Source organism: Cynocephalus volans, chromosome 10 (genome assembly GCF_027409185.1).
Source record: "Cynocephalus volans isolate mCynVol1 chromosome 10, mCynVol1.pri, whole genome shotgun sequence".
NCBI lineage: Eukaryota > Metazoa > Chordata > Mammalia > Dermoptera > Cynocephalidae > Cynocephalus > Cynocephalus volans.
Window position 1 is genome coordinate 42446466 of NC_084469.1, and position 24791 is coordinate 42471256.

At 46.7% G+C, this 24791-nt stretch overlaps 1 protein-coding gene across 1 annotated transcript; it reads right to left on the reverse strand.

Annotated features, from left to right (window-relative positions):
• Positions 1 to 1472: 1472 nt before the first annotated feature.
• Positions 1473 to 23514, reverse strand: TRIM16 (tripartite motif containing 16). Its single transcript, XM_063112030.1, has 6 exons — positions 22981 to 23514; positions 15648 to 15743; positions 11402 to 11635; positions 9015 to 9180; positions 8434 to 8529; positions 1473 to 5162 (listed from the first exon to the last, which is right to left on the reverse strand). The coding sequence occupies exons 1-6, from the start codon at positions 23479 to 23481 to the stop codon at positions 4579 to 4581; spliced, it is 1677 nt and encodes a 558-aa protein (XP_062968100.1). The 5' UTR covers positions 23482 to 23514; the 3' UTR covers positions 1473 to 4578.
• Between the last annotated feature and the right edge of the window lie 1277 nt (positions 23515 to 24791).

Consider the following 24791-nt stretch of genomic DNA (forward strand, 5'->3'; position numbering starts at 1 on the left):
TAGGGAAACAGAGTAAGGCTAGGCCTGTGAACCAAACTGACTCCATTTTCCCTGCAGAGGACACTTTGTGACTTTTCCACTCCTCAGTCATGAGACCCCTAGGGCAAATGATTACCCCATGGGCTGCCCTGACAAAATAGACTGAGATAAGAGAGGAAACAGATATTTACTGAGTTGCAAACCTCCTCCCCCAGGCTTGTTTACTATAATTGTAAAAGTCACAGATTACCCTTAAGACCCCTTTAGGAATTCCCACCTGTGCACAAAGCATCAAGGTGACTGCTACAATGACCCTCCTGGGGTGACAATGATGAACAGCACTGCCTACTGAGTATAAGCCCATGACGCAACCAGGAAGAACAGAATGGACCACCTCCAGTGACGCTGGCCTGCATCCCTTAACTCTCTTCCCTATAAAAGACCCTGAACAGCTCCCCTGGGGGGGGGGGGGCTAGCTTTACTGTCACTACCCGCCTTATGCCTAAGTCTATCTCCTCTTTTTTTTTTTTTTTTTGTCTTTTTCGTGACCGGTACTCAGCCAGTGAGTGCACCGGCCATTCCTATATAGGATCCGAACCCGCGGCGGGAGCGTCGCTGCGCTCCCAGCGCTGCGCTCTCAGCGCTGCGCTCTCCCGAGTATGCCACCGAGTCGGCCCCTATCTCCTCTTTTAATAAAGTGTTGCTTGCTTTACTGTTGGGTACATTGTTTATTTCTATGACTTTGGAATCCGAGAGCCTAATTTAATCATTGGCAAAAATTGGAAAGTTTGGGGCACCAGAGAAGATTCCAGCTGCAAGAGGCAAGTGGCCACTGGGACTATTTTGCTCCCATGTCTCTGCTGCTGGTAGATCTCTCCCCTGGAGTCTCTAGCTTAACCTCTGACAAGGTAGTGCTTTATTCTCTTTACCTTTTTCTGATTTTCTGAGTTCTCTTATGTTTGGTTGGATTGTATCCACATCTGTATAGGTGCACCCTGGAGGCTCCTGGCTATGCTTTGTTTTTCTGATTTAAATCTAATCGATACTTCTCTTTATGCTGAAAGCAGTGGGGAGAACTGCTTTTATCAATTACTATTAATGGAATAGGTTGGCCCCGCCAGTTAGGACTAGGCTAAACTGGATCCCACTGCTCCTCTTTTCTATTTGTTTGTTTGCTTGGTTAGACATTTAGTTGAGTACCGGTAATCTGAATAAACCTTCCAATCCTTGCAACAACTTTTGGACTTTCAGGTCATTTGTTTAATGCGAGAGGGGAAGCTCGGCCTGGCCTGTGGGTAACAATAGGCCTTTGTTCTTTCTCTCTCTCTCTTCTTTTTTTTTTCCTTATTTTTTATCTGTTTAGGCAATTTTCAGTTTTCAGACCAAGAAAAAGAAAAGTGATACGTACATCACTTGATGCATCAACAGAAAGAAAGCAAATATACCAATGCTTGTTACAGGCATCAAGAGAAAATCACCCTTGGAGACTGATATAGAAAAAGAGAAAAAGATTTTTATTTCCAGCGGCTGGGACCGAACCAGCCAATTCAAGGTGCGGCCCCAAACCGTCTTTGTTCTCGGTTTTTAAAGCTGCAAGCACGGCAACTCGGTCACCGCGCCAAGAGGTATTAGCCAATGCAAGCAAGCCAACAGTACATGAGCTAATTTTGCAGTTAGCAGAGCTCCTCCCATCCCACCCCCACTTTCCCGCCTAACTTTCACGCAATGGAGGGGCTATCTTAAGTGGTGTCAGTCCTGCTCTTAGAAAAGAGGGCATTACTTCATTCTTAATTTTGCTTTGATCTTTTATAACAGGAAGAAAAGTCTTGAACCTGAAAACTAATAGACAAAAATATCTCACAGGGAAATGAAGGTCAAGACAGGTAAGGAGACACCTAAATGGTTACTTTTATATGAGCTTTGAGTTTTCTGGCTTAAACAAACTACATCTGTAAGGTAAGTGCTGGACATAGACCTATTCCCCATCCCTGTGCATACCAGATTTCCCCCTCCCCCCTGGGAAACTACCCCTGGCCAAGGTAGTTACCCAAAGAAAGGCACGTCTCCTTTAAGACACAGGTTAAGACAAACAGAAGACTGGAAGAAGCAGGGACCTGGAGTAAATGAATTAGCATGTAAATGAGTTAACCTACTAGTGTTAAACTACTCTGGCTCCAGGAAGATGAGTAAGTTAACCTGTCTACACAGCCAGATTTCCCCAGCGCTCTGAGTTGTGTGAGCTGGGTGAGGGGTGCATAAGCATGCAAATGATTTACACCCCTACTTTGATCTGTTCACTATATATAACTGTTGTATGTACCTGTGGTGGTGCGGATTTCCAGCTGATCGGCTGCCATCAGCACCTCGCATAAGTCTAATAAACCGATGTTTCTACCTACTGGCCCAGGTGAGTTCTGTGGAATAGGCAAACACTACCCAAGTGCTCTCTCAGATTTGGGGCTCCCACGATATACCATCTCAGGACACTGACACAATTTACCAGTGTGACTGCAAATCAGGCAGGAATTTTGGGGTTTTTTTGTTTGTTTGTTTTTTAAAGATGACTGGTAGGGGGATCTCAACCCTTGACTTGGTGTTATCAGCACCACGCTCAGCCAGTGAGCGAACTGGCCATCCCTATATAGGATCCGAACCCGTGGCCTTGGTGTGATCAGCACCGCACTCTACCAAGTGAGCCACGGGCCGGCCTAGGAATTTTTGAGAAATTAGGGAGAATGGCAGAGAACTGGGATGGGCAGAACTGTCTTGATTTTTTAAAAAGAAAAATAAGGCAGATTCTGGAAACAACAGACTAGTAAACTTGACATTAACCCACATCAGAATTTGAAAATGCTTTATCAAGTGTTTTGTGAGCATCTAGAAAACAAAGTGATAAATAAGCACCAACAACCCACAGGGGCTCAATATTAACAAGGCAGGTCAAGCTGATCTCATTTGCTCTTTCGAGAACGTTATTACACAGGTAAATCAAAAAAATGCAGACATAGAATATCGTGATTTCTGCCACTGAAAAAGTCCTTCATTATGTCCAGTGGATAAAGGGGGCGGCAGGTGGGCTACATGTCATATGTTTCTACCGATGTATAATTTGTGTACAGCTACACCCAGGAGGCATTGACTGAGTGCTGGAAGGTTCCAGATTTAGCCCTCCTCTAATCAATATATTTATCAACAAGGTTAAGATTTAAGAAGAAAAGGTTACTGATCTGCAGGTGATAGGAGGCTAGGAAGGAGAGCTAATATACTGGGTGCAGAATCATGAATCTAAACTACCTCAGCACGCAACAATAATGTGATGAAAAAAGTAAAAAATTTTAAATCCTACACTGTTAAAATCCTTAGATACAAATACAGGACAGTCTCTGGAAACAAACTGAGTAATGATAAAGTAATATACTCTTGAGACCAGACCATCAGACTGGTGGAAGAGGAAGAGATTTGCCTTGACACGGGTCACAAGAAAAGACCCAGAAGTTAATATTTCTGGTGAATCCCACCAGGATCTTAACGTTATGTCCTGAGAAACACATTTAAAGATGGTTTGTCATCTGCCCGATGGCTTGGTGGCTGTGGTTCAGCATTAATCTTAGGGGGCTTACCTGCGAGAAGAATGAAATAATGGAGGTGGGGGCAGGGGACTCGGAACCATAAAGTGGGAAATTCAGCATGAAAACAAGAATACCTCCCCGGGGACGTGAGAGCTGTCCTCAAAAACTTGAAGAACTGTCCTCTGAATGAGAAATCAGATAAGTGGTGACTTTACAACAGAGGTCACAGGGACCAAGACTTGGACTCCGTTAAGACATTTCTTCCAATCCTCACTGCCCAAAAACAGAATGAGCTGCTGTGTGGGGTGCTGAGCTCTGCCAGCGGGTGGCTGGATGGCCAAGTCAGACAGGGCACAAGCAGAGATTTTCAAACTCTAAGAGATGGGTTTCAGATGCTCTATTTCTCTGCTGCGTAGCTCATCACGGAGTGTACTCCCTTACACACAGTACCCATGATCTAACGAGGACGGCAATGTGGTGTGGTTGTTAAAAGTTCAGCGCAGGCCCCCTGGATTGGAATCCCAGCTCTGCCACTCACTCACCATGTGACCAGAATATATTTGAGCAAGTTAGCTAATTGAACCACAGTTTCCTCATCTGCAAAATCAGATTGACTTAAGCATCTATCCCATGGGTCTGCTGTGAGGATTAAGTGAGCTCATGCACAGGAAACTCTAAGAACAGTGTCTGGCATGTAGGAAATACACAGTAAAGTCAGCAATTTATTATGATTACTGTGCAATCTTTTTAGTAGTCTCAAGATTCCTGATTACCAATTCTGGACACAGTGTGACATTCACCTGTGATGATGAGGGAGACTGGCACCTAAGCATGATTAGAAATATAGAGAGAACAGGACCTGCATGGAGCACAAGAGAGCAGCCGGGGAACTTTCTCCTCACTCGCAGACCCACATGATTCCTAAAGCCAGCTACCACTGGGAGATACATCTGCCCCCAAGTCACCCTTAAGATGCAAGCTGCAGCCCATCGTTGTGGTTAGCAAAGGTCTGGGATATGGATCCTGGAGTCTAAGGAGCAGCCTCCACCGAGGACGGTGCTGGCTTCTTGGGTTCCTCACCCAGATCTACAATCCGAATGGCATTTTCCTTCTTGGAAAGCCAGAAGGCAGCATAGACTGGTTCTGAAAACTTGCAGTCAAACTTGTGAATCAGAGTCATAGCATCATACTCTATACCATAGAAGGAAAGGGTCCCTCCTGGGAAGTTGACATAGATCCCCAGCCTCCGGAAAAAGCCGGCTTTGAGAGGGGTCTCTGTGTCACTGTGCCACGCCTTGAACTCCTTCCCATTCCAATGGAGGCACCAAGAGAAGTTGTTTCCAGAAATGCAACTGTTTCGCTCTGCCCCTTTCCGGTCGATGCCTGTGTGGGTCAGGCCAAGGTAGATGCCTTCCCCGGAGATCTCGACCTCGAAATAGTACCTGTGCAGGTACAGACTCTGCTGGGACAGCACCTGCCGCCAGTGCAGGAATCTGCTGGGAAGGTCCAGGTAGGGATGCTCCCAGGGCGTGGTGTTGGTGACCTTGCGGTTGTCCTCCTGTAGCCGGAGATACCTGTGGGCCGTGTCCTGGTCAAACGTGATGTCATGCGCATCTGAGGAGACACAGAAGGCAGAAAGAGTAGTTCAGGAACTGACAGCTCCTTCAGACAGAGCACTTTAAACCCAGCAGCCTCTGAAGTATGTATAAGAAAGTATCCATCTCCCTGTTCTCTGTTTACCCAGGCTGCTGTTCCCTAGGAAGAGAGGAGGGTGAAGGCCAGAAAACAGGGAGAACACAAGCCACTCCACTTTCTTCCTTTCTGAAGCTCAAGTTGCTTGAAATTTACTATATTATTTGTTGAAATTAATTTACTTGTTAATTCATTCAACAAATATGTATTGAAAGCTAGGTACTGTTCTACCCGGTGTTGGCAAGAGTTTGGGGATATAGGTATTCATATACTCACATTTGATCAATTCATGCATTTTTTAAAATATTTGACCAATAATTAGCATGGTGAATTCTCAGACATTCCCTCAAACACATTTTCTTCCCAGTCTCAGGGAATAACAGCACCTCCATGCGCCCAGCTGCTGGAGGCAAACGCAGTCACTTCTGACATTTCTTTTGCCCTGTCCTCATCCCCCTCGTTCCCCACATGCACAGGCAGCAGCAAGTCCTGCAGATCCCCTCTACTTCTCTCCAGCCACCAGCCAGTCTGGCTTGGACTGGTGTAGTAGGCCCCTTGCAGGTTGCACTGCTCTCTCAAGCTCCCTTTGATACCTTCTCCACGACAGAGCCACGGTGCTTGTTTTGAGGTACAGGCTAGGGTGAATCATGTCGCCCCAGCTTAACACCCTTTGATGGCACCTCTTGCTCTGAGGACAAAGCAGTGATGCCCTCGCCCTGGCCTACAAGGCCCTGCATGACTGGCCCTTGTCTGTGTCCCCTGCTCTCTTTCTCTTGATTGCCACACTCCAGTCATCCTGACCTCAGACCCACTCAGTGCCCAAGGCGTTAACACAGGCTGCTTCCTCCACGACATGACTGTTGCTGTCCTCTGAGTCTGGCTGATTCCTCCTGATTCTTTCAGTTGCCACTGAGAGTTTGTATCCTCAGAGAGGCTCTCTATGGCTTCTAAATCGCTTTCTCTCAGAGCACGCTGGCTTTTTAAACTTCATGGTACTCATCACAATTTGCAATCATATATTCATTTGTGTGTTTCATGCTTGACCTCCTTCTAATCTATAAACTCCACGTTTTGTATGGGACTCTTCTGAGGATGGAGCTCAAAGAAGATGCTCAGTGTATACTTGCCAAATGAATTAGCATATTAACAGCTATTTTTAAAATCCTATAATTTAAAAGTTCTCTTAGTTTAACCAGAGCTTACCAAACTTCTCTGTGTCTAAACAAGAGAAATTCTTAGTGTTCAATAAGAACACATCCTGGAAGAAAAGAAGGACACAACAATCTAATAAGTTAAAAGGAAGAATGAGGCATATAGTCTGCAGCTCTGTGTGACTGAAAGTGGCCCAACAGCACAGTGGCAGCGCATTTGCTTACAACCAACTTTTGGCGATCCTAAGCATTCAGATTTGCAGCAACAATAGTCTCCTCTAAGGAGATCCAGTACTCCTTGGAGGGTAGGTGATTCTGTGTCTTGGGACAAAGAAATCAGAATGAATCTGGAACTTTCTGTCAGTGCCAGAAAGCTACAATACTTTTAAAAATATCAAGAGCAGAATGTCAATGCCTGAAGGAGAAAGAGGCCAGCTTGAAAGTGACTCCCACAGGTCAAGTTGGCAATTTGAGCCACAGAACTTTGGCAGTTCAAACATCTGAGTCTTTAAAAGGCTAAGAATTCATAGTAATTCTCAACAGAGAAAAGTTAATATCAGATGTGAAAAAAGACACTTGTGATACAAAAGAAAATAGATTATAATAAGATATGTTTAATTCTTATTTTAGTTAAGAATAAAAGGTATTTGGGTTCTTGTATTATGTCTGTTTGTAAAATATAGATGTGCTTCTATCAGGAAGCAGGAAGAATAAAGGAAACTAAGTCAAAGCCAAGAGGTCCTGGGAAAAACAGGAGCCGTGGCAAGGACGGGGAATAGACATTGGAACCTGAGGCCCCACGATAACCAGAGAAAAAGAGTCCAAGAGTTAGTCAGCCAGCATCACCCCTAGAAACCAAGCAGAAGCCGGGTTCAACGAGATGTTCCAAAAAGATGCCATAGAGGGCCGGCCTGTGGCTCACTCGGGAGAGTGCGGTGCTGATAACACCAAGGCCCCGGGTTCGGATCCCATATAGGGATGACCGGTTTGCTCATTGGGTGAGCGTGGTGCTGACAACACCAAAGTCAAGGGTTAAGCTCCCCTTACCGGTCATCTTTTTAAAAAAAAAAAAAAAAAAGATGCCATAGAAATGAGCATTACTGCACAGATGCAGTCTTTTCTCTGTTCGGGGATAAAACCTCATGGACTTGTTGACTGTAATAAGTATTTTTTATTTAATTTTTAAGTTGGCAAATAAAAATTATATGTATTTATGGTGTACAACATGATGTTTTGAAATATGTGTACATTTTGGAATGGCTACATCAAGCCAATTAACATATTTATTACCTCACATATGTATTATCTATATTTTGTGTGTCGTGAGAACACTTAAAATCTACTCTGTTAGCAATTTTCAAGTATACAATGCACTGTTACTAATTATAGTCACCATGTTGTACAATAGATCTTTTGAAATTATTCTGTAATGAAGTGTTTATTAGAAACAGTGTTTTTAAAAATGCTAGCAGACCAGGTCAATTCCACATAATGACAGGACAATGGGTTCTACAATTCCAGCCAAATCCAACTTAAAAACGAACCGTTTGGTAACTGGCCAGGACTCTCCAAAGTTCCAAGGTCATGAAAGACAGAGAAAGACTGGGGGACTGACCCAGATTGAAGACATGGAAACATCTGTGATCCTAGCTTGGATTTGGGGCTAGGAAAAAAGACTTTAGTAGAACAGCTGGTGAAACCTGAATAAATTCTGTAATTATGTTAATAGCATCGTAGCAATGTTAATTTCCTGATTTTGATCAATATACTGTAATTATGTAAAGTGTTAACATTTGGAGAAGCTGACTGAAAGGTATATGGGAATTCTTTGTCCTATTTTTGCAATGTTTTTGTAAATTTTAAAATATTCCCAAATGAAAAGTTAAAAAATTTTAAACATAAATAAATTTTAAGACGTGTATCATTTAGCGATAGACACAAGGCGGCGTGAACGCGAGTCCCACAGGGAGATGGTGTCCTGGCTTCAGCGAAGCTTTACACTGACATCAACAACGGGGGAAGGGAAACTCATCACCACTTACACTGGAGGAACTGTTGCCTGGTGCTGGGCTCAGGATTTGAGATCCGGTATTTGTGCTGAACCACGGCAGACACTTGAGTTCTGATGTCGTACTCCTCTAGAAAAGAAAAGAGTTGTGAGTGCACACCTGCCCAGGTGGCCAGGACAACCTGAGAGGCAGGACTACCCAGCCACCCCTCCCGGGGCTTCCCGGGGCAAGAAGGGGCTGGAGCCTAGTAGTAACATCTCAGAGGAGCATGCTCAGTGACCACATTTCCCTCTTGAATAAGGCAAAGTTAGCTGAAAAAAGATCCCAGGCTGACTTGGATTTCACCTGAAGTATAGACATCAGCAACCTGAGAAGCTGGTCACAGAAATGCCAGCCAATTCTATGACATGACTGACTTAACTTCTCTGGGCCTCTTTTGTAAAATAAAATAATCAAGATAAGGGTCCATTAGTAACAGGGCCTAGCCAAATGATGGATTTGAAAATGAGACATCCCCCTGATGTTGCCTTCCCTTCCCTGGCCCTCTCTCACCTTCCCCATCAACCACTCCAAGATACACACCTACCACTTGCCAGGCCCAGAAAGCTTCTCACCTTCCTTGGCGAACTCCTGGAGCTTGTCCTTGTAGTTCTCCAGCAACTGGATTAAGTGCACAGTGGAGTCCGTGATGACCTTGCGGATGCCCGAGAGCTTATCCTTTAGCCCTATGTAAACACTGGGGGAGGCGCTGTCTCCAGCATTCTTAAACTTGCAGTACTCCTGCAGAAAAGGAGGCAGAACTCACTTTGGTTTCTGTACTTTTAAACTGGGCTGCTCTCCTCATTATATCACTTTCTGCATCTGCAAAAGGGCCTAGAGTAACGGGCATTTCACAAAGTGTCTGTACAGCGCTCAGATCAGGGGCTGATAGCCCAGAATGCACTTTTTTATGCTGCCACACACTAAAAAAGTCAGTCTTTTAAAAATCAAGTGGGAAAGTGGGCTTCTAAAAGTTGAAATACTGGAGGCTTGTGAACAGCTCCGGTACACAGACAGCCCAGACTGGGGATCAGAGAATAAGAACATTCCTGCTCTTTTCTTTTTTTTTTTTCCTTTGATGATTTAAACCCAAGCCATGGTAGGGAACGGAGGACCTGGCTGCAGCATTCTGGAGATCCACAAACAATTCCCAGACAGAAATGCTGCCTTTTCCTGCACTGAATGTCAATTCAATCCAGTGCATAACTTTCTGTAATTCTTGTACTGTGCTTCAGAATTTGAAAAGTGTTTTCACATAGATAATTACATTAAGCCACTTAAGTTTTAAAACAATGTGCTAATCAGAAAAGATTACTTCCAAATGTAACACATTTTTAAAATTCAGATGCAACCGAAGCATTGAAGAGCAGACTGGATACAGCAGAAAACTTAGCGATAAGAACAGTTGTACCAAAATTGTTAGATAAGGGCTGGCCAGTTGGTCGGACCACAGCCTTGTTACCCCAAGATCAAGGGTTCAGATCTCCATACTGGCCAGCCACCAAAAAATAAATAAATAACCAAAATGGTTAGATAGAGTCATAGAAGAGAAAAAAAAACTCCAAACCACAGAGGTGACAGAAAGACAGATAAACATTATAGTATTATCTATAGATTTGATACAGTAGCTGATAAAAGTACCATTCTAAATCAGTGGGAGAAAGAATGGATTATTCAATAAATGATGTTTCAACTGGCTAACAATTTGGGGGAAAATAAGTTATATTTCACCAAATAAATGTTATACTAAAATATATTTTATACATATTAAAGTTTTTATGTTAAAAATAAAGTTACAAAAGGAGAAAAGATAACCAAGAGAAATTATACTCTTTGGGTAGGAGATCTTGGGGGAAGATCTCATGACACAGGAAACCAAATTTTTATCCATATTTTTCTCTGTGTTTTAATATTAAGAAGCCAAGAAACTGACAGAGAGAGACATCCTGTCAATATTTTTGTTTGTCTTTTTCTGTCTGTTTCTCTTTCTCTGTGGTTAACTATTGTTAAAAGGTTAACTATAGTTGTCACTGAGTGCTGGGATTATGGGTTATTTTTTCTTTCATATTTTTCTGTATTTTCCAAGTTTTTTCACAATAAATATTTCTATTCGTTGCAAGTAAAAGGGAAAGTTTTTCAAAAATGTAAGAAAAATTATTTGTATTTTGGAACATTACAGCTGAAAAGAGCCTTGGAAATTAATCATTCCAAACTGCTTGTTTGATAAATGAAGAATCTGAGGCTCAGAGAGGTTAAGTGACTTGCTAAAAATTGCATAGCAATTTAGTGACTGATCCAGGATGACAGAATCTACCCGCAACCTACTGCTCCTTCTCTGCAAGCTTATGTGTTCTTCAGATCTGCCTCTAATGGCCTAACACTAAATGATACATCGTGATGAATAGTTCCATCTCCTCTGCTGAGCCTTCAAGCTTCCTCAATTATCCCAGCACATAGTCCTCCCTGAAAAGCAGCAGGTCTGTCTCACGCCTGCCAGGCAAGCCTCAAATACAACTGCAGAGTGGTTTATAAAACATATTCGTCTGCTCTCATCACTCCCCCACCTAACATCCTTCCCAGCCAGATGCCTGCTTGGCCCTGCCAGCCTCAACTCCTACCACTAAGTGCCCAGCGCCCCGTGCTCCATCCTTGTGAAAGTGCCTTGGCTCCCCAACTCAGCTGGGCTTTCTCAAACCGCTCTGCCTTTGCATGTGCTGTTCCCTCTACCTGGAACATACTGCTCCTTGCACCTGACTCATCTCCTAGGACTTGCTTTAAGCTTCCCCGCTCTGAGCAGTCCACCCTTCCTACCCCTCCTGTACTCTACTAAATCCAGACCTGCTTCTCTCTGATCCCACAGCTCCCCGTGCACCCCACTTATCACAGAGCAGTTGCAGTCACAGATCTGTCTAGTGAAGCAAGGGTGCTCCAGGTGCAGTTCGTGGATGTCCCCATCCCATACCTCCAGGAACAGGACCGTGTTGCTGATGGCCGCTATCCTCCCCAGCTCCTCCCTGCTCTTCACCATCTCTGCGCTCCTGTACTCCAGGTGGCTCTTGATGCTGTTGGCCTGGCTGAGGGCAGCTTGTTCCTTCTCTTCCAAGAAGAGCATCACGTCAGCTTGGGCCTTCCTCACAGCAGCAAGGAGTTCCCCAAACTGCTCTTCGGCCACCACCTTCACCTCTGACACCGACACCTGACGGGGGCAAGATGGGAGACGGCCAAGAACCCATTACCAGGGGTCCAACTCCATTGAAGCTCAGCATACAGAAACGTGCTCTTGAGAAACCAGTTAATTAGGGAACCCTTTTCTATTGTAAGAGGAAGCTTTTATTCTTCTGTGAATTCTGGGTTCCTGGAAAGGGGATTTACTCTCCAGGGTATAGGAACTTATTCACTGAATGTTAATTTAGTCTCCTCATCCATTTGATAAGAGAGCGAATTACTATATGATCTCTGAGATCCCTTCCAGTTCTGACAGTCTGGGGCTGTTAACCAAGTTTCTGAAATCAATTTTCCCACCAGGACAATGCCTGTATTCAGTACACCTGATAGTTTTATATCAAGAGGTAAATCAATAATTTGGTTTTTTCTTTTACATATCAGGAGCATGAATTAGCGTTCTTTGCATTTTGCATTTCATTATGCCTGTTTAAACTGACCATCAGAGCTAAAATCAATCTAAGATTATGGTGCTCTGCTAGGCAAAATGTTTAGGGTGTGTATAGATGATCATGGCACCCAAGCAATCACAGGATGAGCATATCTGTGCAGAACAGAACACTTCATTCAAATAAAATATAATGACAGAAATATGACGAGCATCCTTTATGAATGCCATCAACCAACATCATATTTACAACACCCATCCAAGTTCTAAATGTTTCCCTCCTTGATCGTTCTTAAGTATTGGTGCAGACAGCTGCCTCTGATATTGTCCAGTTGTATCTCTTTGTGCTTACATTAATTACCTTGTTAAATTCCACATAAAAGTCTTAGATACAATTTCCTTTGCTCAGACTCCCTTTACCTCCAGCCCACAGCCCAAAACTCCTTCTCTGCCTGCCTCAGTCTCCCCCATTGTCCCTGAGCACCCCCATTCCATCAGAGAGCTCTCTGAGCAGCCCCTCCAGGTGCTGTTTTCTCTTCTTACTCCCAAGGTTAAGGGCCAGCCCTGAACTTCAAGGCTCCCAAGGGAGCCAAAACAACAGATATCCCCTGGGCAGAGGCTGCAGGGGCACCCCCTCCCCTGCCAGGGGGGATGAGGAGGTGAGGAGGGAGGGAGGGAGACTAAGACCCAGACAATAAAGGGGAGCCTGGTAAGGAGAAGACTCACAAAGGATAGGACCCTAGGCCCAGTATGTGTGGGAGCCTTGAGGCTTGGAGGGAGATGGGAGGAAGACAGGACGACACCAGGTAGGAGGACCCCTGCAGGGCCGGGGACCCTGGTTCAGGCCAGGGTTCAGGAACACAACCCCACAAGAAGGAGCAGTCTCTGGTCAGCCTTTGACCTGATAGCAAGGAAGAAGTGAGCAGGGAAAGAAAGCAAGGAGCATCTTTGCCAGAGGGAGGTGGATAGAGGATATGCAGACTCTCTCTACATTCGCATTTTTATGCCGACTTTTCCATCACCCCTTGGCTTCCTTGAGGTGGGGTGGCTGGACAGAGCTGGAAGCAAATAAACGGTGGTGACAGGCTTAAGGAAGAGGGAAGATCGCAGGTTTTCTCCGAACTCCTCAAGCCCAAACCAAGAAGAGCCGTCAGGTGGACGGTCGTGTCGAGCAGCGAGGGCAGCAGAGAGCCGGCTGGGAAACCCTGGGACACCTGGGTGTTCAGGGCTGGGCCTCGGCCCTCGGGCTGCTCCGAGAGCTCTCAGACAGGATGCGGGTGTGCGGAGACGACCACAGGGACTGAGGCCAGCAGAGAAGGGGCTCTGGGCTGTTCGCAGCACTGTCTGAAGAACGAAGACCCGAGAGCCAGGGATGCGGTCTGGGCCCCACCCGGGCCACCCAAGCAGCTGCTGCCAGGGGCTCTGCCTCTGCTGGGTGTAGGCTCAGCAGCCCTCTGACACCTCACCTCCCTCCCTCCTTCCAGTCGCCCAGGGATGAGGACCCTCTGCTGCCTGTCGGGGTTGCAGGGGAGAATCTATGAGCTCAGTGCCCTAGACTGAAGCCCTGGGAAGGACCAGCGAAGGGACAGGACTTGGCTCCTTGGTCGCTGTACGCCATTTAAGAGTCCCCACCTACACCCATAATGGGCTAAATACCAGGCTGCTGCTGAGCAGGTGAGCCAGAGAAAAAGGCAGCAAGCCTCCCAGCAATGCCTGACCCAGCTCATGACAGGCGCTGCCTCCTTGACCTTGTGAATACTGTGATTTAAATCTCCGTGTCCGACTGTATTTCTATATTGCAAAGAAATAGAGATGGAGAAATCTACCTCAGAAGATAGGTCGGTTTTGCTTATAACCATGTGGAGAGAAGGGGAATACTACTGTTGGTGTCTTATCCAGGCTTCCCACTAAGCAGCTCATTCCAGCTCCCCTGCTTCCTCTCCCTTCCCCACCCGCTCAGGCTCCAGGTGTCCATGCTCCATGAGTCACAGAGGCCAGCGGTGCTCCCTGCCCTGCCCACTCCTGATCACCACCAGACAGCAGGAACAGAACAAGGCACGGGAAGCAGCAAGAGGGTGTCGTGGGAGAGGAACGGAATCCACGCACTCCCCATACTTAGGGCATGCGGGTTCCTCATACAAGCATGAGGACATGAGGCTAAGAAGCATGAGTCTGAAGACAAAATTCAGGATCCAGATCCTTCCTCCCCACCCCCACTGAGGCCATCCTGAAGGACGGTGGAAAGGGGCCCTCAGATGATGTTGGTGGATTCGCTCCTGCCGTGACTTCTCATTCCTAAACCTTCTCGTTGAGAAATACTTCTTTCTTGCATGTATATGAAATGTGCAAAGCATACCTTTTACTGCCCAAATCATGGCAAGAAAATAGTACAGAGAGAAGGGGCCGCAAATCTATCAAAGTAGCTAACAGTTAATAGTTTAAAGATTTGAGGATGGTGCACATGTCAACGTATTGAGTCATTCTTAGGCGGAGGGAGAAACAACCTCAGGTTCTCCTGTCCCATCAATCTAGGGTGCCCTAGACAAGTCCCATCATCTCTCATGTTTTCATGTCCCTGTACATGGTGACCACTGCAGTAACTACTTCCCCTGGTCACCGTGCAATTATGAGAACTGAGTAGGGGTCAAAGGGTCTGAAAATCAAAGAGCTGGAAAAAGGCAAGATGCTCCAAGTGGTTCTCTAGATCATCCTGCACAGGGAAATTAACAATCTCTGAAGGTTTATTAGGCTTTAAATGGACAATTATTTTTCCTCCTTTAAGAAGATATTATGGTTAAGAAAAATATTTTATCCTTCAGCAACTAGTAGTTGTAAACACCCAGGAGGTAGAAATTAAGTTGAAATGGATACATGAATTAGATAGGGATGGATGGATGGAATTATTCATTCTCAGTATACAAAGGTAATAGTGCTGACTCACTGCCCTAGGGTAGGCGTTTGCATTTTCTTCTGAGTGGTGTTGGCTTGCCACTAACAAGAGGCATTGGTAGAACTGCTTGGATCTACTTAGATTCTATTTGGAAAGTGGCCATAAACCAGGAGGACTAAAGCTGAACAGTTTAGCACACCATTGACCTTATCAAATGCCATCCACTAATCCAGAAGTTCTCAACTCTTTTTTCCAGCTGCCAGAACACAGGGCTGTGGATACTCACATGCAGAACATCCTCCCATGATGGAAGAAACCAAGATTATATATAATTCCCGGAGATCTGGCTGAACACCCCCCCGCCCCCAATACACACACACATACACACCCTTTTCTCCTGGTCAAGAAAGATTATACAAATATAAAAGTAAGACTGCTTTTATTACAGGACTAGTCTTGGTTCTACTCTTTATTATTAAAAAGGAAATCACTTGCCAGTTTTGAAATTTAAACTAATTTCATAACAAATCCTGACATCAAGGTGAGCCTACCCCATGGTGTAGCCAACTGTACCTATGATTCTCACTTCCTGAAAAACCCCCAGGAACCTATAGACGTGGAGGCTGGGCCTGCCTGAATGGTCCTGGCTGACCCTTTCGTGACAGCCAGGTGTGGTAAAGCTTGACAGGTGACCCAGAACAGCCTTACCAAGACGGATTTATTGTTGGCTTGGAGCCTGGCGATGGCATTTTCATTCAGCTTGAGTTTCTGCTCCAGGTCTAACTCGGTGCACCGAAGTTCAGCCTAAGAAGAAGAAAGGAAAGATTAAGGAGGGAAGAACCTAGTGCACACAGAAGATGCCAAGGGCAAAGGCACTTTCCACTTCTGAGGTCCTTGCCTTTCTTTCCTGAAAAGGAGTCTGACCTACGCAACTGATCTCAGAAGCCAGCTTAGAGCTCCCTAAACAGAGGTGCGTGAGCCAGCAACCTGCTGGGGCTGAACTCAGCATGAGTCAGCCAAAACGTAGTCAGTGCATAGGCCGTGCTAGTCATCATTTGCCGCATGTATGTGAATTACCTCATATCATCCTTACCACACCCATATTACGCAAATGCGATGATTATTTCCATTTTATAGATACTAAAATCAAGCTGCTTATCCAAGTTCAGCAATGGAATTGAGCCCAGGCCATCTAACGCCAGAATGGTTTACCACTAAGTGTGGTGGCTTGGAGCCAGACATCCAGGTGGGGAGCCCAAGTTTTTTACTTACAGCTAAGACTTTGACAAATTTACTTATGTATAGGAAAAACAAACTTTCCTTTTCTTATACTCACTCAACACAGAACACTTTTGTGACCAAAATGTGGGGGGGGGGCTTATTCCCCTATCAAGCAATTCTTTGACACCAGTTGAGTGTCCTTAAATTTAACTCAATTCTGACACTATCTACTTGGAGATAGCATCAGATCCCACACACTGAGGGCTCAGTCCCCAAGACTGTCCCCCCTCAAACTTCAGATGCCAATTGCAAGTACAGCTGCTCCTGTGCTTCTGACCAAACCAGCCGTAAACTGGAGGTTCCCACAATCCCCTCTTCAAGTTTGATCATTTGCTAGAATGACTCATAGAATTCACGAAAATACTTTTCTTACATCTACCCATTTATTATAAAAACATACAACTGGGGAACACCCAGATGGAAGAGATGCATAGGGCAAGGTAGGTGGGAGGGATGTGGCACACCACCCTCCAGGAACATGTTCAGTATCCAGAAGCTCTCCAAACCCTTCCTTTTGGGGGTTTTACTTAGGCATGACTGATTAAATCATTGGCTACCGGTGATCAACTCAATCATCAGTCCTTCTCCCCTGGGGTGGTGGGGTGGGGGAGGGACTGTAAGTTCCAAACCTCTAGTCCTGTGTGGTTGGTTCCCATGGCAACTAGCCCCTGTCCTGAGGCTATCCAGAAGCCCCCAGCCACCCGTCACTTTATTAGCATAGCAAAGACTCTTTTATTACTGGGGAGATTCCAAGGGCTTTAGGAGCTGTATGCCAGGAAATGGGGGCAGAGTCCAAATATATGTTTCGTATTATTTCACAACTTCACATCTCTAAACTTCCATTTCTTTGCCTGTGAGATGGGGAGAAATGAAGTGCCTACTTCGTAGGGTTATGAGATGATGAACTGACTGAGGTAAAGCATGTTATCGAGCAGCAGGCACATGCATTGTGAGTGTCTCATAAAGGTCAGTGACGGCCATCACCATTAACCTTGTTGCTATTTTGCTATTGTTATTGCTACCATGGTGCTTTCCATTCGTGCTCTGTCTTGGCTCCCGGAGGCAGGCGGAGCCGGTCCTCCCTGCCCCAGCAAGTGCCTGCCTGGGAACCTTGGAATTTGCCTGCTTTGACCCCAGCTCCACTCCTGCCTCCTGGAACTCACTAAACACCTCCTGCCAACAAGTGTGCCAGCGCACCTGAGCCTCTACAAATTCCACAGGCCCTGTCACTTTCCCAGATTGGGGGGGGGGGGGGAATAAACAGCTTTCAGCTTTCACTGCTTTTAATAGCTTCTGTCTGCATTTAAAGCTGTGAATCATTATGCCCTACTAGAACTGAGAGTGCATAAATTAAGTGTCTCTCCATTCTCCCATTGAGCCTGGGGAATTCCAGGCCGCACACTGAGGGAAGCTGCTGCAGATAAGGGGACACACCACACAAGGACACTCTGCAGAAGGACAGCCTGTTCAAGCTCTAGGTCAATGACCTTTCACCCCTGATACCTGAGACCTCAGGGACTGGGGGGGCAGAGAGGGGCGGGCTGTCTGGCCTATTTGGGGGTAATCCTAGAATCTTGATCTATTGCAAAGGCTTACACAGTGACCCACTCCAGGGGAGAGGGGGAAACATGAATGCTTGTTTAAAGGTGATGGAAGATACAACAGAACACATCCTAGCAACAGGCTCCTGCAAGACAGCACCTAAACAGCAGGGACATAGACTGCTAAAGCAATCGGCCCCAGAAAAGCCATAGAAAGACACCCAGAGAGTATTCAGTAAGGGAGTTTCTCTCTGCTGCTGTCTGCAGGCTGCCATAAAAGGAGAAAAGGACTCCTAAGTACTCTCTGAGTGAGTCACCCCAAAGGAAGGCATATCCAACTACCACAAGAGGTAGAGCCGCTTCAGGAGATTTGTATCTCCAGTTATTCCTGTTCCTAGCGAATGACAGGATGCCTCAGCCTCAAGCCTCAGGGTTTCCCAAGATGTCAGCCATATGCACATCTCAGGCCAGGGTGGGTCCTGCACAAAAGCAGTATAGTGGTGCCTATAAGCACAGTCAGCCCTATATCAAAGGGCAGAGAGGGTCCTGCCTACTTCAGCAAGGTAATGACAAATGGGCAAAAGGCACAATATTTAGGGTCCAAAGCCCTGCCACTTGCTGGCTATATGATCTTGGTCAAATCATGTAGTCTCTGCTCTGATACAAGGCCACATAAATATGTTAACAGAATTGTTTCCTCCTTCTGCCTACAGGGCAAACATGGCACCCAGAGCTGCTGGCCAGGAGTCCAGTTACAGATGCCAATGGGAACTGAGGAAGGGGTGAGAAGAGAGAAGAAAATTCCAGATGGTGTCAGTTCCTTCGTATTTCCAACCCTTCTGGAGGGTTTGCCTATGGTATCACTAGAGGTCCACCTGGACACTGACTCTGTACCTCAATCAGCTGGACAGAACCTACTACATGCAGTCCAGTCAAATGAGACGCACACTTCCTGCTCTTTAAAAGCCTGGTAGGATATTTAACAAAAAAAGTTACATAATACTGACTCCAAGGCATTCCTCGGGATTTCTGAAAGATATTCCTTTCCCAACTGGCCACATATCATCCACCCTTTGCTACCAGCACATGGGCTATGAACAAAGCTGGTTAACTGCTCCCCAGACAAGCATGAATACTTCTGGCTCTCAGATACTTGGCTCTTGCTCTACATGGAGGTTGTGTCCACAGTCAGCATCCAGTCCTGAACTTTCTGAGGCCAATGCTGAGACTGATGTAGTGGCCTTGCATGGGAGGTCTTCAAAGATCTATGACAAGGCCCAGCTCTGGTGTTCCCTCCTCCAAGAAACCTGTCTTGCTTTACTCCCAGGGATGGCTCCCTCCTTCGAAGGTGTGGTAGTTGCGTTGTGCCAGCCCTTGGGTACGTTTGGAGCCGTGGTATGTGCCTCGGCTTCCTGATCAGAATCCAAGCTCCCAGAGGGTAGACAGCCCCTCCTAGCCCTTTACCCATAGGAAGCACTCAATAATGTTTGATAAGCTTGAAGAGCAGGACAGAAACATATGCACTTCATGGGTCAGAACAGTCAGGAAAGGCAGTCACAGAAGGAGTCCAAATTTTACAACACACACAGTTTCATTCCCATGGTAGCAAGCCTGAGATTAAGAGAGGCTGAGAGGAGTTAGCAGGCGGCAGGCGAGACCAGCTGCTCTTAAGACCTCAGGGGTGCAGGACACTGGGCCAGGGCAAAGGAAAGTGCTGATGTCCTATTAGGAATAGCTGGGCTCAGCACCTCGAGGCCTGGCCGGGAACCTGGGGCATGGAGAAGGGGACTGGACCCCCCTCCCACAACCAGGCACACCATGCCAGCACCTCAGTGCCCACCCAGAGACCCGGGGCATGGATCCGAGAATTGGACACTCTCCACAACCAGGCACACTGCCAGCACCAAGGAGCATGCCAAAAACATCTCCATGTGGGGGCCCACCACAGCCACCACAATAACCACAGCTGCCATGAAGGTGGCTAGACACCACAACCACCACATAGACGGTCCTCCAGCCACTGGAGTGCATTGACACAAGGAGAGTCACCAGCAGAGATAAAGAAAGGAGGAGGATGTCTCTCTCCACAGAGCCCATTTCATAGTGATGGAAGAGACATCTGCTCTATGATAATATTGGGGGACCTAATCACGCCTCTCAGCATTGGACAGATCATTTGGGCAGCAAATCAACAGAGTACCCATTATTCTTTCAGAGGGAGAGAAGAAATCTAGGGTGATTAGAGCGGGGAGAGGGGAAGGAGAAGGGGATGGGGGAGATTGGACAAGGGGCATAAAGAATAAGTATGATTTGTAACAGTATATATCCTATTAATATTGATTTGATCAACATATCTCAATGTTGAACCCCAAAAATATGTATGATCAATTTTGAGTCAATAAAAATTTTCTAAAAAAAGGAATAGCCAGGTTCTGGAAGCTCAGCAGAATCGAGCAAATAACCAAAGAACACCCACCTCTCAAAGCCCAGCGTCTTTGTCCACTGGCATAGCTAGAAACCATGGGAGCTTCAGAAAGGGCTCACTTGGTTAACTGAGAAATGTCACTCTGTGGACCCGAAGCAGGGTCCCAGCTGCTTTGTAATAGATCTGCAACATAACCAGCACCATCTTAGACAAGCCCAAGGACAAACTGGCGCCGTCCACCTCCTCCCCTCCCCTCCCCCCTTCTCTCTTACAGGAAGCCTCATGGTTTCGGAGAGAATGAAACTTTCAGCGTTTCCGCATGCGCAGAACTCTCCATCCCCACGACTTAACTCAATCCCCACCCCGGAATTACAGTCACCCAGCTCCTGGCGCCAACATACCCATATAAGCTCTACCACCCCCACACCTGGTGCTGTCCCCTTTCCAGGGCAGCCCCAGGCTGTTCCCCACTTTGGTCACAGCCCCGTAGATACTTTTCCTTTAATAAAGCTTGAACGGTACCTGGCATCTCGACTCACTTTCTCTCACTTTGTATCCTCATGGCTGACCCTGCCTTTAGCGGTTTCCTGTATACAACATGCCTGCCTTAGTAATTAGGCCTTAACACGCTCCAAAGTGACCTTCAGCGAGTGACTCCAGCAGGCTTGGGCTAGGTGAAGGGAACACTGGGTTTCTGGAGCCTTAGTTATGTCTGATAACACTTTCAGAATAATCCTGGTGGAGGTTGCAGCCACATCAAGGTACTGTGCCTTCTGGACTGGTCTCTTGAGCTCCTTGCAAGAAATCTTTTGGTTCCTAAAGAAAACTCGTTCTCTGAGCTAAAAACAAGGACACAGGATGGAAGGACCAGATCTCTCTTCAACAGACCAGGAAGCAGCAGGGTGTGGGGTATGGGCTACAGCACTGTACCTACAGCCATGGTTGCTTTTCAGCACAAATGCTGCCCTAGAGCCCCTTACCCAATTGTCTTTATCTTACTCAGCTCTCTCCTAGGATGCCTGAATTTAAAGTTTTGCACATGCTCTACACAACTCCTCTGCTCAGAATTACAATGACCCTAAGTCTCTGTAATAAGGTAAGTGCCCCACATTTAAAATTTATGTCATATCTGTGTTGGTACAGGGATAGAACATTTCTGCAAGGAAAGAAGAAAGTGTACAGAGTGTTAGCCTCCGAGGAGAGAGGGAAGGAGTGGGGATGTGGGTGGGCTAGTGACCCTCTTTTCCTAGCAAAATCTATTGCATCGTTTAGAGGAGATTGTTTTTTAACATTGTCATGCATCACTTTTCCAGTTGAAAATAACAAAATTCAGATATTATACCCAAAGAGAAAAGCAGTCCACCTTGTCTTAATATCTCTGGTATGTGTGTGGCAGGTTTTTGGTACCAAAAAGAAAAAAAAAAAGAAAGAAGGTTATAATGCTGTGATTTTGGAGTCCTTCCTTCAAGTCCCTCCAGTAAGCTTCTGGCTTTCCAGAGGCTTCCATTCCTCACTCCGTGACTTCGTCAACTGCATGAGCTTGGACAAGTGTGGTGGAGAGAATGAACCCCCACCTCATGGAGTTATTTGAGGATTGGAGCAGACCCACGAAAGGCAGTTAGCACATGGCAGTACTCAGTGAAGACGATTTTCCTCAATTACGTGGAGCTCTTCTTTTCCTTCTATCTACTTGTTCATCTACCTGTTCTCCCGACAGGACATTCCCTGACACTGGAAATGCTGGAAACAGTTGGCAAGTTTCCCAGGCCAGAAATGGTGACTCATTAGCATCTGTAATACAGAGCTTTCCAGAACAATTCCCATAGCACTGGACGGAATCTGTGTCTCAGAACAGGCATAGAGGACGGGCCCTGGCAAGTAAACCCTCTTTTCCAGAAACCTCTTTCCTTTGCTGCGCAGGAACATATGCCAAGAGAGTGCTGTGGGCCTGCCGGCTGTGTGCCACGCGGATAGGGAACAGTTGTGAGAGCAAATGTAAGGAATGTGGGACGAAAGTCAGCTGCATTCCCTCCTGGAAAAACAAGCACTCGCCGAAAGTCAACACAGGAGAAACAAAGCACATAAAGGGGTTAAATCAGTTCCCAGGAACTCCTCCAGGCTCTCAGCTTAAGGGCAAAGAAAAGCTAGCTGTTCTAGAAACAGCTCCTTTATCTGATGGAAATTAAATTGCAGGCTATGAGCGTGGTGTTTCTCAGTCGCTCCTGATGTCTCTACCTGGTGAGGAACATTTATTTTCCCTAAGTTAAGCCTCCCTTGACATCATACCCAGACATAAGTTTCAAATTCCATGTTATCTTAGCAGTTTTCAAGCTCTTGGATTTCACATCAGTTATCTCTAGAGGGGCACTTTCTACTGGTCTCTTGTTTGGGGTAAAGAGGAAAAGAGAAATGAGGGAAGAGGTTTATTCTTTCCTTTTGAGTTTCTGCCAAGGTTTGCACTCAGACGCAGCCAGAAACATCACTGCTCTAAGCCCCACCGCTTCTGCATCCCACACCCAAACACACATCACCAAAAGCTACATGAGAAATAGCAGGAAGTGCAGGGACAGTGGGACAGAGATGGGGACACAGTGACCTACTTCAGGCAGTTTCCAAAACCAAGCCCAACAGGTATTTATGCTGACCAAACAGCCAGGTACTAAGGCTAAGGTCCTTTTCTTGTGCACACAGAGCACAGAAATGACATGGGCAGACCCCGGAGCTGCGGCATGGCTCTCCCTGGGCACGCCATCCTCTGCCACCCTCTCCCAGATGGCTATACCCCTGCACTCACCTCCTTGTCCCTGCGGGCTGCATCCAGAGAGACTGTGGTGTGACCCCTGTGCTCCTCCTGGCCACACTCCTGACAGATGCACTGCCGATCAGGGCAGCAGAAGGAGACCAGCGGGCTGTGGTGGGCAGGGCAGGTGCGCAGGTCACAGTCCTTCACCGGCTCGGTCAGCTGATGGCTATGCAGTTTGCTATTCTCCTGGTGTGGCCGCAGGTGCTCCTCGCAGTAATTCACCATGCAGGTCAGACAAGACTTCACTGCCTTCACCCTGCTGGTCCCCAGGCAGAAGTCACACAGGATCTCCTTTTCCCCCTTGCTGTCAGGCGCTCCCTGCTCTGTGGAGCTGCTGCCCTGTCCATCTGTCTCCCCCCGGGGCCTTCCCAGGGAACTGACGTCCTCTTCTTCTGCCAGGCTGGCCGACCCAGAGTCTGGGCTGAGAGGGGCCAGTGGGTGAGTGGTGGCCCCGGGCAGTGGCCCTGCAGCCATCAGATCCAACTCAGCCATCTGGGAGGCTCTGCTGCCTACGCTGTCCTTCCTCCCACACTTGGCCCAGGATCTGTGCAGCTCAAGTCAAACAAGAGCCACGCCTAGATGACTGCAGCTGCCACCGGATTTTAACTGTTTCCTTCCTCCCAGAGGAAGCTCACTTACTCATTAGCCATGCTCCGAGATTGGATGACAGCCAGCTGCAGTGACAACAAGGCAGCTGGATTACTCAGGCTCAGGACAGCCAGCTCAGGCCCCTCCTCGGGTCCAGCCCCTAAACTTCTATTCTGATGTGAATCTTTTGTATCCCACATGCTATGCCGAAGACTACGTGTGTCTGTGGCTGCTCTGGAAAGGACTGGAGATTCCTGAGCTCTCTTGTAAGCCCATGTGTCTTTGTGTGGTCTGACAATCTAAATTTTGTTTTAAAAGGGATCCAAATGGAAGGACTTCAGCAGGAGGGCAGACATTCACCACTTCTATTTCACAGACCTGTACATGAGCAGTTAGGAACAGGATGCTTATTTCAGACCTGGACCTTTCCATACCACCGTCTTGCACATTCCAGGAGACAGACTTCACATTGTGTTCAGTGGGGATCAGGAAGGTCAAGAAAGACCCTGTCTCCTTCCACAGAAAGCTCTGTTCAGATAGCCCTTCCAGGCTACACATGCTGCCCTGGGGTCCCCAGAGAGGGACATGTGTGAAGAAATAGGCCTTCTGCCCAACCTAACAAATGTTTCTAGACATGGTGTATTAGTTTGCTAGAGCTGCCATAACAGAGTACCACAGACAGTTTAGTTTCAACAACAGACATTTATTTCCTCGTAGTTTGGGAGGCTAGAAACCCAAGGTCAAGGCGACAGAGGGTTGGTTTCTTCTAAGCCTTTCTCCTTGGCTTGTAGATGGTTCTCCTGCATGTTCACAGGATCTTCCCTCTGTACGTGTCTGTGTCCTAATCTTCTCTTCTTATAAGGACACCAGTGAGATTGGATTAGGGCCCACCATAGTGACCTCATTTAACTTTAATTAGCTGTTTAAAGGCCTTATCACAGCTGCCGCCAAGGTGCTCCATCCTTCCGAGAAAGCTGAGGCCATGCTGGGGTGAGGCCCTCACTTCACACAGTGACTAGCACCGTACAAGGCAGTGCCAGCCTACACTCGCCCGCACCACGGCCTGCATCTCCGAGTTCACCTGCCTCTACTTAGCTCATTCTGCATGACAACAAGGTGACCATCATGGAGCATAAGGGCAATGCCCTCATTAAAGCAGCTGGTGTAAGTGTAGAACTTTTGGTCTGGCTTGTTTGCAAAGGCCCTGGCCAACG

What these genes read in the sequence shown, in the direction of transcription:
- TRIM16 (XM_063112030.1), bottom strand. Translation starts at nt 23,481, where the DNA reads ATGGCTGAGTTGGATCTGATGGCTGCAGGGCCACTGCCCGGGGCCACC. An exon ending in CAGCCCGCAGGGACAAGGAG is followed by an intron (nt 15,744 to 22,980) that starts GTGAGTGCAGGG and finishes TCTTCTTCTTAG; the next exon opens with GCTGAACTTCGGTGCACCGA. An exon ending in CCAGGAGTTCGCCAAGGAAG is followed by an intron (nt 8,530 to 9,014) that starts GTGAGAAGCTTT and finishes TTTCTTTTCTAG; the next exon opens with AGGAGTACGACATCAGAACT.